Here is a 17,612-nt window from a genome sequence, read left to right on the forward strand (position 1 = left end):
TAGTAAGAATATTTGATCATAAAATGAAAATTCAAAAAGGAAAATGAAATAGATGGGTCAAATAGAAAAGAAATAGTAAGGTGGTAAATATAAATCTAAATGTGATACTAATTACATTTAAATGAACTATATTATCCAATAGAATAATAATATTATCATACTGTACCTAAGGAAAAAATCCATGAGAGACACAGTTTAAATTTAAAAGTAAAAGGTTAAAGTAAAAGTAAAATTTTAAAGTAAAAGGTTAAAAGTAAAGGATTAGGAAATATATCAATCTTAACCAAAACAAAGTGTGGTTAGCTATTCTACTATCACACAAAATGACTGTAAGGCAAGAGGCATTGGTAGAAATTAAAAAAGGATATTTCATAATCGTAAAAGTCAATCTACAAAAAATATATCACAATCTCAAGTCTGTATGCACTCAACAACATAGCTTCAGAGTATATATAGCAAAAGTTGAGAGAACTAGCAGAAACAAATAAATTCAGTCAGTTTGGCATTCTTTTTTACATACTTCTTTCTATAACTGTTAGAGAAAGCAGACAAAAAATCATGGATGCAGAAGACTGAACAACGTAGTTAATCATGCCCATGCTCAGTTGCTTTAGTCGTGTCCTACCCTTGGCGACCCTAGAGACTGTAGCCCAGCAGGCTCCTCTGTCAATATTCTCTAGGCAAGAATGTTGGAGTGGGTTACCATGCCTTCCTCCAGGAGATCTTCCTGGCCCGGGGATCAAACTCATGTCTCATGCCTCTCCTGCGTTGCAGGTGGATTCTTTACCACTGAACCACCAGGGGAGCCCGACATAGTTAATCCATTATATGTGTGGAACATTGCACACAGCAACCACAGAACTGCAATGAGTTTTTAGTGCACGTGGAACGTTAGCCAAAGCTGACTGCATGCTGAGCCATAAAGGAAGTCTCAACAAAGGATCAGCATGATTCAAAGTATGTTCTCTGTTCACAGTGAAATTAAACTAGAAACCAGCAGTAAATAGATAACTGGAAAACCTCTAGTACCTGGAAATTTAAAATTGTACTCTTAAGTAGTTCATGGTCAAACAAGAAATCACAACTGAAATTCATATTTTGAACTGAATCCTAATAGTTTAGAGGCAGGCAGGGGACAGGACAGGAGGAGTCCAGACAAATGCAACAGTGTGTGCAAAGGCCCTGAGGCAAGAGAGAGTGTAATCGGTATCAGGAAATGAGAGAAAGAGCATGGAAAACAAGAGGTCAGCAAGGGTTTTATAGAATATGGTGAGGAATTTGGTCTTAATGCTAAAATAAGAGTGATGCTTTAAGTAAGGGGTGATGTGATAATATTTTATTAAGAAAAGTAAGCTTCTCACTGCAGGATAGATTGCAGGGCAGTTTAACTTTCAGAAGACCGTTTGGAGGCTACTGCAGTAGTCCTGGCTGGAGAGATTGGGCTAGATGGTGGCAGTGGAGCTGGGGGAAGTGGGAGGTTCTAGAAAGCTCTGGGAGGTAAAATTGACAAAACCTGGTGATGAACTCACTATCAGGGAGAAAGGGAAGGTGGGGAACCAAGGAGGACTCTGGGATTTTGTTGCCCTGGGTGGATGGCAATATTTTTTCTGGGGCAAGGGCTCCCAGGTTGGGGTACAGAGTGGACGAAGTGAATCAGTTGGTTTGGGCACAGGTTCAGTTTGAGATGTTGCTGAAACATTAAGTGGAGAGGTCAGATAGGCAAGAGGACATGATGCAGGTCTGCAGGTCAGAAGAGAGGGCTGAGCCACATAAGCAATTAATCTTCCTTTGAACGCAAGTATTGAATTGGTTCATGTTTGTTTTTTCTTTTTACTAAGTTTGAGAAATCGTTATTTGGTTTTCAGTCTTTTTTTCCTCTCTCTCTCCCCTTTTGTTTGGAGAACTTGTTTCAATTTTGCTTTCCATCCCTCTCTTTTTGTTTATGTGCTTCTTTTGAGCATGCTCCATTGTGTCTGACTCTTTGCAAGCCCATGGACTGTAGCCCGCCAGGCTCCTCTGTCCGTAGGATTTCCCAGGCAAGAATACTGGAGTGGATTGCCATTTCCTTCTCCAGGAGATCTTCCCGACCCAGGGATCGAGCACGTGTTTCCTGAATCTCCTGCATTGGCAGGCGGATTCTTGACTGCTGCGCCACCTGGGAAGCCTTGCTTCTTTGAGAGGCTTCCTAAGTTCATCATCTCCACCCATGCAGGATACACCCCTCACCTCTGCCACCTGCCTGGCGGGGTCACCATGGGGCGCGGTCAGCAGAAAAACAGATGGCAAAGGAACTAAGGATGCAAGCCATTGGGAAATGATTTGAATGTGGGAAACAGGTTGCTATTTGGGGTGAAGATAATTTCCCAGTGCAAAGGATCTGAACACTTGCTGAAGTGCCTTTTAGAAGGTTTGCTTTTTGGGGCCTTCACACACAGGCATGGGCCTAAGTCCTTAACCTCCCTAGGAGGAGTGTGTTAGTTGATAAATCCTGGCTTCCAGCAGGTACTCACACAAAGCTGGTGGGCAGGCGAAAGAAGGGAGAAGGTTCAGCTGAAGATTGGTTCCCAAGCTCGTATAAAAACATCTAAGAATAATAACTTTTGGGTTTCCCTGGTAGCTCAGATGGTAAAGAATATGCCTGCAATGCAGGAGAACAGGGTTTGATCCCTGGGTGAGAAAGATCCCCTGGAGAAGAGAATGGCAACCCACTCCAGTATTCTTGCCTGGAGAATCCCATGGACAGAGGAGCCTGGCAGGGGAACCTTCTTGCGATCTATCTGGATCATGAGTCCAAGGAGATTTTACAGTCAGAAAACAAGGATTCCAAATGCTTCAGCTGGTGGAATGTTCTGAGAGATTAGTCCATTGGTGCTTTTAGTTCCAATATTTAAAAAATTTAAAAAGCAAGATGCTTGAGAAGACTTTTCTCCATTGCTTTAACAAATAATGTTATAAAAAACTGAGGCGGAGGGGGGGAAAGTCTTTTTTTTTTTTTTTTGCCTAGCCTACCACATTGAGCTCCATGCTGGGAAGTCAAATTTTGGCTCTTTTTCCCTCAGTAATTTCTGTGCAGTAGGATGTGGTGACAGGGATCTGGCCTGGAGCCTGGATATCTCTGGATTATTGCTGGGGGTGGGGTCAGGGAATTGTCTGCCCGGCTCTGACAGCCAAGGAGAAACCTACTATCTCTCAGAGACTCAGGCTGCTGTGTTTGTGGTTGGTGGGATCTCATTTGTTACGTTCCCAAATCAGTTTTCCAAATGAAGTTTCTAGACTGTCTTTTCCACTTTTACTGAGATTACTTTTCCACGTGGAACTCTACTACTGTGTGTGATGTCAGTGTATTTGTGGAGCTTTACGTGTGTGACAAACTTTTAATGTTTATTGGGGGCCAAGCATTGTCCTAAGTGTTTAAAGGGCATGAAACCATTTACTGCTTACACTAATATTTTAAGTTTGGTGCTTTTATGATTCCCATTTTATGGATGAATAAACTGTAGCATAGATGGGTCACTTAACTAGCCAAGGCCACAGGGAGGGTGAGAGTTGGGCTGGGGTGTGACCCCGCACTGTCCACCTCTGGGACCCACTTTGCCTATTGCTGTACCTCTGTGTGGAAGAGGGAAACGTTTTGAAGTGTGTCGTCCCAATGATGTTTTATTTTTCCTTAGGAGTGACTGGGTGACCTCCTATAAGGTCATGGTGAGCAATGACAGCCATACGTGGGTCACTGTTAAGAATGGATCTGGAGACATGGTGAGTCCCCTCTAACCATGCCCTGGGGATCTGGCTGTCAGGGCTCTACAGAGAGAGGCAGTGGACACCCAGCCAGTGTTTGCACCTGGATGTTGGCTGATAAGGTGCCAACTCAAACCAACCATCCAGTCTGATGGATGATGACCCCCCTTTCCATGCCCTGAAGCTCAGAACCATGTGGTCCACACTCAGGGCTCGTGTAAAAGTCAGAGTTGCTGGGATGTGGTGTCTTCCACAGGTCACAGGTCAGCCCTGGAAGATCAGTGGCATGTGGGTTATGGTGGTGCCCACACGGCTGTTCAGTTATCATAGTTCCTGAACTTGCTTTAATGACCTGGTCTCTCAGCTCCTCGCCTCCCTCCAATAGCCAGTCCTGATCTTACCCTCTCCCTCGGTTTCCCAAGCGCAAGTCCTATCACTGTGCTCAGTGCCTTCCGCAGTCTGCCTGCAGCCTCTGTTTGACCTTCTCTCCCATTCTCAGCCCCCACCCTCACCTTGTACCCACTCCTCTGTGTTCCAGTAAAGGTGAGGCGGTTGCCGTTCCGCTGAATCCAATGTCTGATCTCCTCCAGCCATCACTTCCTTTTCTCTAGCATCCCTCCCGTTCCTGCATCTCGAGTTTTCCTTCAAGACCAATTCAAATGGCACCTCATCCCCAACGTTTCACCTGGTCCTTTCCTTCTTCCGAAATTCCCGAGCTCTGTGGCTGTCTCTCTGCCATGACACTAATAGATTAACCCTCCTCCTCCTCCCCACTCCGCCCCACTAGATGGGTGCTTCCTGAGGGCAGGGTCCAGGCCTGATCCATTTCTCCTCCCCATCACCCCCCCCAAATGCCAACCTCACATTTAGGTGTGCCTTAATGAGATCTTGCAGACTGAGTGGATTACTGACTCTTTGATGACTTGATAATCAAGCTCTAAAAGAGTTTCCTTTTCCCCCTTATGCATAAATAGATATTTGAAGGAAACAGTGAAAAGGAGATCCCTGTACTGAACGAGCTGCCCGTCCCCATGGTGGCACGCTACATCCGCATAAACCCCCAGTCCTGGTTCGATAATGGGAGCATCTGCATGAGGATGGAGATCCTTGGCTGCCCGTTGCCAGGTGGGTCTGCCCTTCTGTGCTTCCTGCAGGGAGGGAATGCCGGTGGAAGACAGGTGCTTAGCCAGCAAGGTGAATAAAAATAAGACACACAGTCTTTTTCTAATCTAAGAAAATGCCACATCTATTGCAGAATATTTAGAAAACATAGGTAAACTAAATCTCCCAGAACCCCAGCAGAAACACCATGAGCATTTGGGGTGTTAAGGTAACATGCCAACTGTAGCTTTGCCCACTGGGACTTTAAGATGATACTTATTTCAAGGCTGAAAATTTACCCAGCACTGCTGCTCAGAAGCAGGCAAAAAATTACATAAAATTTTTTTGGTAACATGTTTAGTTGCCCTTGAGTGCTCTTGCCACACTGGTTAGAGGACGTGGTAGAAGTTAATTTCAAGCTTGGCTATGTACACAGTCTTTTTCTGTTTACATGGTGAAGTCTCTTTCTGTTTAAGTAGCTTCACTTGGATGCCTGTATCTTTGGGTGCTTGTTCCTTTAGATTGTGTTCCCCTTGCCCTGTTTTCCCACGATGGAATTGGGTGTAACCCCACGGTGGAAGGAAAAAACGGGCTTGAATTAATATGAACTTTTTGCATGTGGACCCTTGCTGGTGTCTGCTCTGGACAAGCTAATCTGGTCTGGCTTGCAGTTCTGTCAGCCTTTCAGAACCTAGGGATTTGTGCCTGTATGGAGCCTTTTGTGGACTTCCCTGGTGTCTCAGAGGGTTAAGACTCTGCCTGTGATACAGGAGACCCAGGTTTGATCCCTGGTCAGGAAGATCCACTGAAGAAGGGCATGGCAACCCACTCCAGTATCCTTGCCTGGAAAATCCCGTGAACAGAGGAGCCTGGCAGGCTACAGTCCTGGGATCGCAAAGAGTCGGACACAACTGAGCTACTGACACACTACTACTACTACTGGAGCCTTTTGTGGCGGCCTCTTCATCCTGACCAGACATCTCCAGGCAGGAAGGTGGCCTCCAGAACATTCCTAAGGCCCTTCACCAGAGCCTCTAGGAATTTCCACCTCCTGTCCACCCACAGTCAGGCCACAGCAAACAAGGACCACAGCTTAGGATTATCTCTCCTATACTCCCTCCTCCAGGGAAGTCTCAGCATTCTTGTCTTATCTGAAACTCAGGCCTTACTGTCTCTGGATCCCCCGCCTGGAGAAGGGGCACCACCAGCTCTGACGCTCTCAGGTGCCTCTATATCCATCCTGCTATTTCTGCAGCATTTCCACCCCACCCCCCACCGTGAACTTACACTTACTGAGTTTTCAGAGCATATTTCATATCATTTATTGCTTTTTCCTCAACCCTCTGATAGCCATGATCTTGCTTTGCCAAGTATGAATTTACTCAAACCTTGTATTGGTGAGAAAGACAAGTCTGCTCACCTGCCATCTACTTGCCCTCCCACCAGACAGATTCTTTGTTCCTTATTTGTACTTACTAGATTACAAACTTTTTCATGTCACTAGCACTATTAGAGACCATCTATCCTGTGGGTGTTTTTATCTACCATATCTCAGGCTTTCAAACTGTCTCTTATAGTTGGAAATTCAGTTGTTTGATTGGAAAATTGGAAATATAGTTGGAAAATCAGTTTGATTCTAAAGAATTTCACAGTGGACGTCTTCATTTCTGTGTCATTGTGCATGTCCAAAATTACTGGGTGAATTATGGGATTATTGCTTAAATTAGATGATGGTACAAAAGACCCTGATGCTGGGAAGGACTGAAAGCAGGAGGAGAAGGGGATGACAGAGGATGAGATGGCTGGATGGCATCGCCGATTAAATGGACATGATTTTGAGCAAACTCCGGGAGATGGTGAAGGACAGGGAAGCCTGGCGTGCTACAGTCCATGGGGTCGCAGTCGGACATGACTGAGCAATCGAACAGCAGCAAGAGGTGGGACTGCTGGTGGGAAAGCAGTGTATGTTTTCAAGGCTGGTCCAGAGAAAACGTGAAGGCCTCCCAGTGTGGGACCTGGGCCCCCTTCTGTGGCTCATTCATCCTGGGATGGCGATCACAGGGCCCGCCTGCTGCCGCTGGGGTCCTGCTGGGCTTTGCTGAGCTCACTGCGTCTGCAGACACAGACCCAGGCAGGCGACTGTGAGGCCCGCTTTGTGCCTGGTTGCTCAGCAAGCCTCACTCTGCTTGCTTTAAAGAGCAGGGTCACGGTTTCTCTCTGAGGGCAGGAATTCATCTGTTGTTGGCTAAGGGCAAAGGGCAGCCTGTGAGAGTCTCATGAAATAAATATTTTCCTGGGAAGTTATTCTTGGTGTGTGTGTGTTTGAAGACAGGTCCTGGGGGCAATTTAAACACAAAGACAGAGTTACAGTGTGAGATCTGGGCGGGTTTCAAATATGGCCTTGGAGTGGTTCTATTTTCCGACTCCAAATATTTAGGGCCATTTTTCTTCTGGAAGTTACTTAGCAGTCTGCCCAGAGGGGAGCTGGCCTTTGTACATGCCAGTTGGTGGTGGTCACATCCGAGGTCCTGGGGTGGCTCAGGGGTCCCCATGTCCATGTGGGTAGGTGAGTCTTGCTCAGTTGCCTTGCTGTCGACGTGGTTCCTTTGTGCAAGTTAATGAGGCGAGAGGCAGAGGTGACCCGACCAAGTCAGTCACTCAGCCCAGTGCGACTTTGTGCTGGTAATGCAACCGCCCAGTGTCTGTTCTTCCTGAAACTCTTGTTTATGAAAAATTCATTTACCTTTGCTTCTGCTTCTCTTTGTTCTGTCCTCACTGTCTTCCTGTGAACCCCCGGGAGGGGGTGGCAGAAGAAGGGGAAGATGCTTTTTACGTCTTCATGAATAATGTTCCAGAAATTTTTGAACTAGAACATAAATTACCCTATACAGCTCATTAGAAATGGCCAACTCATTAGAATGGCCAACTCATTAGAAAAGACCTTGATGCTGGAAAGGGTTGAAGGCAGGAGGAGAAGGGGACGACAGAGGATGAGATGGTTGGATGGCATCACAGATTCAATGGACATGAGTTTGAGCAAACTCCGGGAGATGGTGAAGGACAGGGAAGCCTGACGTGCTGCAGCCCAGGGGATCGCAAAGAGTTGGGCACGACTGAACAAAAGCAACAACAAAAAAGCTCAAAACTAATAGAAAAGGGAGAGGGTTGTTTAATGGTTATAGTTTCAGTTTTATAAGATGAGAATGTTCTAGAGATCTGTTTCTACAACAGTGTGAATATATGTAATGCTACTCAGCTATACTCTTGAACATGGTTAAGATGGTAAATTTGTTTTATGTGTATTTTGCCATGAGCAAAATTTTGGGGGGGGGGGCTTCCCTAGGGGCTCGGTGGTAAAGAATCCGCCTGCCAATGCAGAAGACATGGGTTCTATCCCTGGGTTGGGAAGGTCTCCTGAAGAAGGAGACCACAACCCACTCCAGTATTCTTGCCTGGGAAATCCCATGGAAGGAGGAACCTGGCAGGCTACGTCCACAGCGTCACAGAAGAGTCACACACGATTTAGCAACTAAACAACAACAACAATTTTTTTTAATTCGAAGAAATCTTTTAAATGTAGTTTAAAAAGTGAGAGGAAGTCCTCTTCCTCAAATTTGAATACAATTGTGTATTTTGAACTAAGGATCTCTGCGTATTGGAAGCTAGGGAGAGATTCTTAAGATAAATGTTTAATAATGAAGAATACAGGTGAAGACATATGCCAGCTGATTTCCAGATCACAGCCTTGATGGTGTTCAGGTATTTTACTGTTGCAAATAACACTGCAGCGTGCTCTGCCTGGTTCGGAAAAGGACCCCGTTGTTCCGCACACGATTTCCCTACCAGATGACTGGGCTGTGCCCAGGGTCCTGGGAAATGACCTGAAGGGCAGCATGCCAGGTGGCAATGCTTAAACCCCTGGAGCTGGTCCGCAGCTTCGATTATGAATGTGAGACTTTAACCTCTTTGGGGGAGGGTCTTTACTCCTCCCTCCTTGTCTCCATGGGCACCAGGTCTGAGTGACTGTCCTCCCTCTACCTGGCACCGAGGGGTCCAGGGTCTTGAATTTGACCCAGAGGAGCTTGTGGTGAGCTGACTAGAGATCGGGGGCAAGGAGCTTGTGCCACTCAAGCTCAGAGGAGCTGTTGAAGGGCACCGCCCCTGAATCATTCCTTTGGGTGGGCCAGGACCTGTTGAAATGCTGTCTCCTGTTTCTGAAGACATACACCCTCTGGTCATAACCCTCTGAGGAAAAAAATCTTAATCATAAGACCACCACCCACCATCCATCTTCAGTTCAGTTCAGTTCAGTTCGGGCGCTCAGTCGTGGCCGACTCTTTGCAACCCCTTGAACTGCAGCACACCAGGCTTCCCTGTCCATCACCAACTCCTGGAGCTTAGTCAGACTCATGTCCATCAAGTCAGTGATGCCATCCAACCATCTTACCCTCTGTCGTCCCCTTCTCCTCCCGCCTTCAATCTTTCCCAGCATCAGGGTCTTTTCCAATGAGTTGGCATTTCGCATCAAGTGGCCAAAGTATTGGAGTTTCAGCTTCAGCATCAGTCCTTCCAGTGAATATTCAGGACTGATTTTCTTTAGGATGGACTGGTTGGATCTCCTTGCTGTCCAAGAGACTCTCAAGAGTCTTCTCCAACACCATAGTTCAAAAGCATCAATTCTTCAGCGCTCAGATTTCTTTATAGTCCAACTCTCACATCCATACATGACCACTGGGAAAAACCATAGCTTTGACTAGACGGACCCACCCATCTTGCCGAACTGTAATAATTTTCATCCTGCCACACCCCCCTCATCAGTTCATACACTGGGGGAAGGATGGGCTCTGTTGGATCAGCATGTCCACAAGGACCTTTTATATCTACCTGCTTTGCTACACTACACTTTTCTTCACTGTCGGGCCACAGTCTCCCCAAAATTCATGTCTATGTGGAACCTCAGAATGTGACCTTGGTTGGAAAGAGGGGCTTGAAGTTATGACTAATTAATATGACATCATACTGGGTTAGCGTCCGTGCTCAGTCATGTCCGACTCTTTGCCATCCCATGGACTGTAGCCCACCACATCCCTCTGTCCATGGGATTCTCCAGGCAAGAATACTGGAGTAGGTTGCCATTTCCTCCTCCAGGGAACCTTCCCGACCCAGGGGTTGAAACCACATCTCCTGTGTCTCCTGCGTTGCAGATGGATTCTTTACCTGCTGAGCCGTCAGCGAAGCCCTCATACTGGGTTAGGGTGGGCTCTAAATCCAATGACTGGTGTTCTTAGAAGAGAAAATAGAGACACAGAGACACAGGGAGAAGGCATATGACGACAGAGTCGAAGACTGGAGTGATGGGGCTACAAGCCAAGGTTTGCAGGCAACTGCCAGAAAGTGGATCTTCCCCGAGAGCCTTTACCATTCATGATCCTGCTGACACTTTGATTTCAGACTTCTGTCCTTCAGAACTGTGAGAGCATAAACTTTTTTTCCAGCCACCTAGTTTATGACAGTTTCTTATGGCAACCCTAGAAAACTAGTACCCTAACAGAACCAAAGATGGCATGAAGTGAAGTGAAAGTGAAAGTTGCTCAGTTGTGTCTGACTCTTTGCGACCCCATGGACCATACAGTCAATGGGATTCTCCAGGCAAGAATACTGGAATAGGTAGCCTTTCCCTTCTCCAGGGTATCTTCCCAACCCAGGTATCAAACCCAGGTCTCCCACATTGCAGGTGGATTCTTTACCAGCTGAGCCACAAGGGAAGTCCAAAGTTGGCATAACGTTCCGTAGTTATCCTCAGTCCTGGGGATGTGGTTTTCATTTATTGCCCTCTCCACCCCACCCTCCATTCTCTGTTCTGCCATGGTAATAGACTAATAGCATCACAGCATAGAGTGGACTTCCTTGGTGGTCCAGTGGTTAAGCATCTACCTTCCAATGGAGAGGACATGAGTTCAGTCCTTGCTCAAGGAACTAAGATCCCACATGCTGCAGGACAACTAAGCCTGCACGCCGGAAATGAAAGATTCCAGCAACTGAGCCCTGACACAGCCAAATAAAAATAAATAAATTTTTTTAAATTTCTTCTCAGAGGTCTCCTGAGACCCAGAAAGTGTTATTTACTTATTTATTTTTTTGTAACCTGCCCTTCCTAAATAACTTGGTTGGAATATCCATCAACGGATCCACCCATCCATCCATCCACAGTCCTGAGTCGTTCACTCATATATCAAACACTTCTGGGCACCTGTTCTGAGGCAGAGCCCAAGGGTTCTGAGATAAGATACTGCAGTTGTGCTGCTCCCAGAGTTCTTGCTGTGCAGTTAGTGGAGGAGGTGTGTCGTTTTCTTTTCTCCAGGGGATCCCTCTCAATTCAGAGTTCTCCAGCCTAGCTGATTACGGCCTGCCCCCTCCCACCACACAAGGCAGCTTGCCCTTCCGAGGTTAAATAAACATGTGATTTCTCTTCTTGTCCAGCTGCCCAGTGTTGATTATCTTAGGAAACTGTAAAAGCAGCAATGCTCTTGAAAACTGTCTTTGCTGACGGTTTCTCCTGTCAGTCAGGCTGCAAATTGGCTCTGGGACTGTCTGGAGAAGCAGCACCAGGCCAGGAATCAGAGGGTTTCCTGGACTTGGGGAGCAGCCCAGTGGAGATGCCGTGAGGTGGGGTTGTATGAGACGGGGCAGAAGATAAGCACAAACGATGGCTCGGTGGAGATGCTGCGAGGTCGGGTTAGATGAGATGGGGCTGAAGATACACGAACGACGTGCTGCTCCCTCCTTGGAGCCACATGGAGCCGTGGGTTTGATGCTTTCACTGACAGTAGTGACCTACAATCAAAACAAGCTCTGCCAGGGGTCCACGTTTCCCCTTGCTCCTCTTGGAGCGACCTTGTCGTAAGAACAGTCACATGGGGTTGGACAAGTGCAGCTTCTTCTCATCAGGGAGCCAAGCACCTTGCGGAAGGAGTTTGGCGCTGTTTGCACTGGTGCCAGGTCGTCTGTGCTCAGGAGTCTCTGTTGGGGTATCAGGGCTTAGGGTGATCATAAGGCCGTGAGTGAAAGTGAAAGTGTTAGTCACTCAGTCGTGTCTGACTCTGTGTGACCCCATGGACTGTAGCCCGCCAGGCTCCACTGTCCATGGGATTCTCCAGGCAGGAATACTGGAGTGGGTTGCCATGCCTTCCTCCAGGGGATCTTCCCTACCCGGGCATTGAACCCAGGTCTCCTGCCTTGCAGACAGATTCTTTACCATCTGAGCCACCAGGGAAGCCCCATAAGGCTATAGTAGTGGACATTTCCTTGGGTGAGGGGCTGGCCCCATGGCAGGGAAGGAAAAGGGCTGTGGTGGCTGCATTTCTGGTGTCCCATTAGTCCTCAGAGAGCACTTTGAGGTCAGCTGTTGTTTTCCTTTTTAAATGAGGTGAAACTAACGTAACATGGAATTAAACATTTTAAAGCATCCAGTTCAGTGCTACTTTGTGTATTCACAAGATGGTGTGATTGCTGGCTCTCTCTGGTTTCAGAACTTTGTCACGGACCCCAAGACACCCTGGACCCACTGAGTAATCACTTTCGAATCCCCTTCCTCCATCTTTGGGTCACCTCTAATCTGCAATGTCTATGGATTCACCTGTTCTGGATAAAGTGTAACATGAGCTCAGGGACTGTAGATAGCAGTGAGCCCCTGGTCCAGCAATGGTAGCCTTTCCTCTCCCAGTTGAGAACACCTCCCATCAAGCAAGATCCCAGCCCCCAGAGCAGCAAACAGCTGAGCGGAATGGTCCAAGAGCCGGGGTGTTCCCTTGGATGTCCGCTAAGGGGGTCTGGTCTGCAGTTATGACCATCCTATGGAGTGAGCTGGTGCTGGATTTGGGAGGAAAATAGCATGTGTCCACGTCAGCAGGGAGCCAGGGATGTTCAGGGTGTGGAGTCATTTCCAGGGCTGCCGTAACTCAGTACCAAAAACCAGGTGGCTTCGGGTAACAGAGAGTTATCATCTCAGTTCTGGAGGCGAGAAGCCCAAGATCAAGGAGTAGCAGGGTGGTTTCTTTGAGAGACTATGAGGCAGCATCTGTTCTTGCCTCTCCCATGGGCTGCTGGTGGTTTGCTGTCTAACTTTTGATGCTCCTCGGCTTGTGGGTGCATCACCCCCGTTTCTGCCTGCGTCGTCACATGGTGTCCCCTGAGTGCTTCTCTCTGTGTTCAGCTTTCCGCTTTGGATAGACACAGTCCTAATGGAATAGGGCCCACCCTAAGCACCTCATTTATACCCATTGACTGAGCGACTGAACTGAACTGAGCCCTGTAAAACCCCTCTCTCGAAATAAGGTCACGTTCTAAGGTTCTGGGGGTTAGGACCAACATATATATCTCTTTGGGGCGGGGACATCACTCAACCCAAAACGGGCTGAATGAGTAGACCTTTTGGGATGGAGCAGGATTTTTGAGTCGTCGAGTAAGAAAAGTAAAGTGGGGAGGAGGTTGTAGACTCCACGATCCCCATCTGGAATGAGCCTATTCTCATAACTAAGGTGTTCCAGAAGGAATCAGCTGGCTTTCAGTACATCGGATGCATGAAGCCAGCCACATGAAAGGAAGCAGGAGGCTGATTCTCTAAAGCACCATCTGTGAGAATAAGGTCTTGCAGACTGAATCAGGACTTCTGTTTCAAATGTCGGAAGTCCTACTCAAATTCGCTGAAGTAAGGAGGGGGAGAAAAGGAAAATTTTAGTTCACAGGAATAAAAGTTCCAGAGGTAGATGTGACTCTGGCTTCAGCCGAGAAATGGTTGACAATATCAGGGTCTTCTTGGTGCAGTCAGGGCTCCCCTCCTCACCACCTTGCAGGCAGGGGGCTTGGCCACTAACACCCCGAGCTCATCCACCATGTGAATTGACTCCGGCAGGGGGCCCTCCTCCTGTGGCTTTGGGAGGAAAGTCATCTTATGAGCCCAGCTCGTATCCTGGGATCATCTCTGAGCCAGTGGCAGTGGCCAGAACATGTGTATTTTCACTGGCTGGACCTGGGTCACATGCCCATCCCTGTGAGTGTTGGATGAGGCTGTTCTGTCAGAAGCATCTGGAATAGATTCCACACAGGAGATAGGGATTCCTTTATCCACAGAAGAAAAAAGAGGACAGTGGGTTTGGCTGAATAACGGGTTGTGTCTGTAGACTCTGGGCCCTAGGGTGGGGCGGCTGGGCTTGGTTCTCACTTATTACCTACATTGTTGAGCTCCTAAGGCGGTCTCAGTAAAACTTCATCCAATCAGAATAAGTGGACAAGTGAAGTATTTGTACAAAAGGTAGAAGATGGAAAGTTGTGAAAAATGCTCACCTGGGGTTCCGAGACAGTTCTGGAACTTGGACCCATATCCTCAGACAAATTGGTTAGTCTCAGGGAAGGAAGGAAATTACCAAACATGGAGATATTTCATATGTACAGTTCTGAGCTTTCCTTCAATCCTTTTTAAGAACCTTTAAGGCATAACTTGTGTTTGAAGACAAAAGGGGCTTTGCAAGAAGAGTTTTAGAAAGAGGTTCTGGGGACTTGGAGGGTGGTGAATAGCTCTTAGGAATCAGCTTGTGGGTACATTCAAGGTCAAGTCATGTGAAAAATGTGCTTTACCTTGACTTTGAAACTGACAGGTTTGGAAATCAAAGAGCAGGTGGCTTGCCGGAGAATGCAGTCAGTCTACCCTCCCCAAAGGAGAGAGCTTGGAACAGAACTGGGGGCCTTTGCTAAACCTGAGTTGCTTTTGCTTCTTTTCTGAACAGAATACCAGCTTGCCCCCACCTCCACCCCTGCATACATTATTTGCTTCTAATAGTGTTACTGGAAACCCTTTTGTGATTATTGAAAGCCGCCTTTTTGGCCTTCGGGTCTGTATGTGGTTTTCAACCTGTTGCATATGGCCCCAGTTCTCCCGGGTGAAGCCAGTCTTTAAGGGAACCCTGGAGCTGGCTCCACATGGCAGTCACACCCTGTGGCCATGGGATGCGGACAGGTAGCCAGCTCAGGTGATCTCAGTGTGTGTAATATTGCTGGCAGTGTGCTCAGTACTTTAACATGGTGCTTCTCAAACTTCTGGGTTTTTTTAAAATGTGGATTCTGATTCAGTAGGCGTAGGCTGGATCTTGCAAGCAGCTGGTGTTGCTGGTCTGTGGCTTTCTTTGGTGGCACGAATTGGGACTCTCTGCTCCTGACCCCACTGGGAGCAAGCGTTCCTCCTTCCATCACCCGCCACGGCCACCACCTGCAAATTGTCCTTGGAGCCACTTGGATCAGACACCTGCTATGGTTCTAGCTTTGCTCACGTGGTTCCGGGGTTTGTAGGTTGACCTGTCTAAAGTACCATGTATTCTCTACATTGCAAGGAGACCTAAGCTGGTCAGGATTCCTGGCTGCATGGAGATGGAGGTGGAGGTCGTCAGCCTGGCTGAGGCTCTGTAGACCTCGCAACTTTTTGTCAGGTCAGGAGGGAGTCCTCAGGGCCCAAGGGATGGTCCTTTCTCCCTTATCCTTCTTCTAGCTCTTCCTGCTCCCTCTTCCCTTCTTTCTTCTGAGTGTTCTTTGTTTTCTGGAATTATATAAACAGTATCAGCTTATAAGAATGAAAGAAAGAAGTCAGTTTATACAGAAGAGAGTCAAGTCAAGAGTAGACGTCTCCTCCTCAGTCCCCAGAGGTCACCACCGTTAATGCATCCTGACCATGCCTGTTAGGGCGCTTTGGCTTCAGCAACAGAAACCCAGCCCCCACTGGCTTAGCAGTTCAGGACATTCTTTATCTCACGTGATTGAAAGTCCCAGGGGAGCTTGATGGGGATCTAGGGTTGGTTCACTCAGTAACTATTGAGGTTCTCTTCTCCCTCTCTCCTCTGTGCCATTAAAGGTCTTCCCTTCAGTCTGGGCTAGTAAGAGTGGCCAGGGGTGCTGTGCTCTGATTGGCTTAGACCAGTCATGTCGCACCCCTGCAGCTGAGGGCATGAAGTCAGTTTCCTAGAAGTGGAGAAGCGGGGATTCCCAACAACACAGGGCTCCTGTTAGGAAGGATGGAAGTGGACTGCATGTTGGGTGAGCAACTGATAGTGTCCATCACACTTCCAAAAACTTCCATGCAGTTGTGATGTTCATTCATTAATTCCTTTATTCATTCACTACCGGTACCTTCCTTCATTTAATGTGTCAGTTTGCCAGACACTAATACTAAGAATTTTATATTATTAATATACTATATATAATACATATAATTATACTATAATAAATTGTTAATAGCAATTTATTAACATTGTTAATAAAATAACAATGGCATCACCAACTCAATGGACAGGAGTTTGAGCAAGCTCTGGGAGATATGAAGGACAGGGAAGCCTGGCCTGCTGCAGTCCGTGGGGTCACAATGAGTCAGACACGACTGAGCAACTGAACAACAAATACTAACAATGAATCAGTGAGAGAGGTACCACTGTTCCCCGGCTTATGGGTGAAGACATTAAGGAAAAACTTCTCTACTGACTTATCCAAGGTCACGCAGCTCACGAGTACAAGAGCAGAGATTGGAACCCAGGCATTCTGGCTCCAGGTCTGTGCTTTCCCCACTAGCTTAGTTCTGACTCTTAAAATGCTTCTTGAAATTTGGCTCTTTTACCTGTGTGTGAATGCTAGAAGCTGGAGGTTGGGCTATGTCCCCACATGAATCAGGCCCCTAACAGAGCCACCACAAGTAAAGGAATGATGTGAATGAATTCAAAACCATATTTCTGTCCCTAGATCCGAATAACTATTATCACCGACGGAATGAAATGACCACCACTGATGACCTAGATTTTAAGCACCACAACTATAAGGAGATGCGTCAGGTAAGACTCAGGTTTGTCAGAGGGAAATCTGTCTTGTGCCCAGGAGCATATAGGTCTTTGTGTTTTTTTGGTTTGTTGAGGCCACACTAAATCTTGTGGTTTCGAGGTTAAGAATGCCTTGTTGGGGTTGGGATGACCAGAGGAAGCCTCTCTTTCTGGGAAGCGATTGAAGCAGAATTCAAACCCAAACTTTCTGATTTAGTACTGTAGTTCTTCTTCCTACACTGCTGGTGGAAATGTAAATTGGTGCAGCCACTTGGAAAACCAGTATGAAGTGTCCTTCAAAAACTAAAAATAGAGCTATACCGTATGACCCAGAAATCCCATCCCATGTATTCAGAGAAAATGAAAATTTTAATTTGAAAAGATTCATGTGTCCCAATGTTCATAGCCAAGTGTTCATCAACAGATGATTGGCTTAAAAAGATGTGATATATATATATATAGATATAGATATAGATATACACACACAATGGAATATTAGCCATAAAAAAAGAATGAGCGTTGCCATTTGCAGCAACATGGATGAATCAAGAAAAAGATTATCCTTACTGAAGTAAGTCAGGCAGAGAAAGGCAAATGTTATGACACCACTTATATATGGAATCTAAAAAATAACACAAACGATTTTATATGCAAAATAGAAACAGACTCACAAACGTAGAGAAAAAACTGTGGTTACTAAAGGGGAAAGGGAGGGTTGGAAGGATACATTAGGAGTATGGAATTAACAGATACAAACTACTGTATATTAAACAGATAAGCAACGGGATTTACTGTATAGTACAGGGAGTTACAGTCAATATTTTATAATGACCTGTAATGGAAGATAACACACACATTATATATATATATGTAAAACTGAATCACTTTGTTGTACTCCTGAAACTAGCATGATATTGTAAATCA

At 46.6% G+C, this 17,612-nt stretch overlaps 1 protein-coding gene across 6 annotated transcripts in view; it reads left to right on the top strand.

The window, feature by feature from the left end:
- CPXM2 (carboxypeptidase X, M14 family member 2) overlaps positions 1–17,612 on the top strand; it is a 132,740-nt gene that overhangs the window by 83,140 nt on the left and 31,988 nt on the right. For all 6 annotated transcript variants that reach the window (XM_081573405.1, XM_081573406.1, XM_081573407.1 and 3 more), the window contains 3 exons: positions 3,672–3,756; positions 4,713–4,863; positions 16,615–16,703. In XM_081573405.1, coding sequence (XP_081429531.1) covers positions 3,672–3,756; positions 4,713–4,863; positions 16,615–16,703 — 325 coding nt within the window. The remainder of the gene's footprint in view (positions 1–3,671; positions 3,757–4,712; positions 4,864–16,614; positions 16,704–17,612) is intronic.

This window comes from Giraffa tippelskirchi, chromosome 2, assembly GCF_054371585.1.
Source record: "Giraffa tippelskirchi isolate mGirTip1 chromosome 2, T2T-mGirTip1v1.2.pri, whole genome shotgun sequence".
Lineage (NCBI taxonomy): Eukaryota > Metazoa > Chordata > Mammalia > Artiodactyla > Giraffidae > Giraffa > Giraffa tippelskirchi.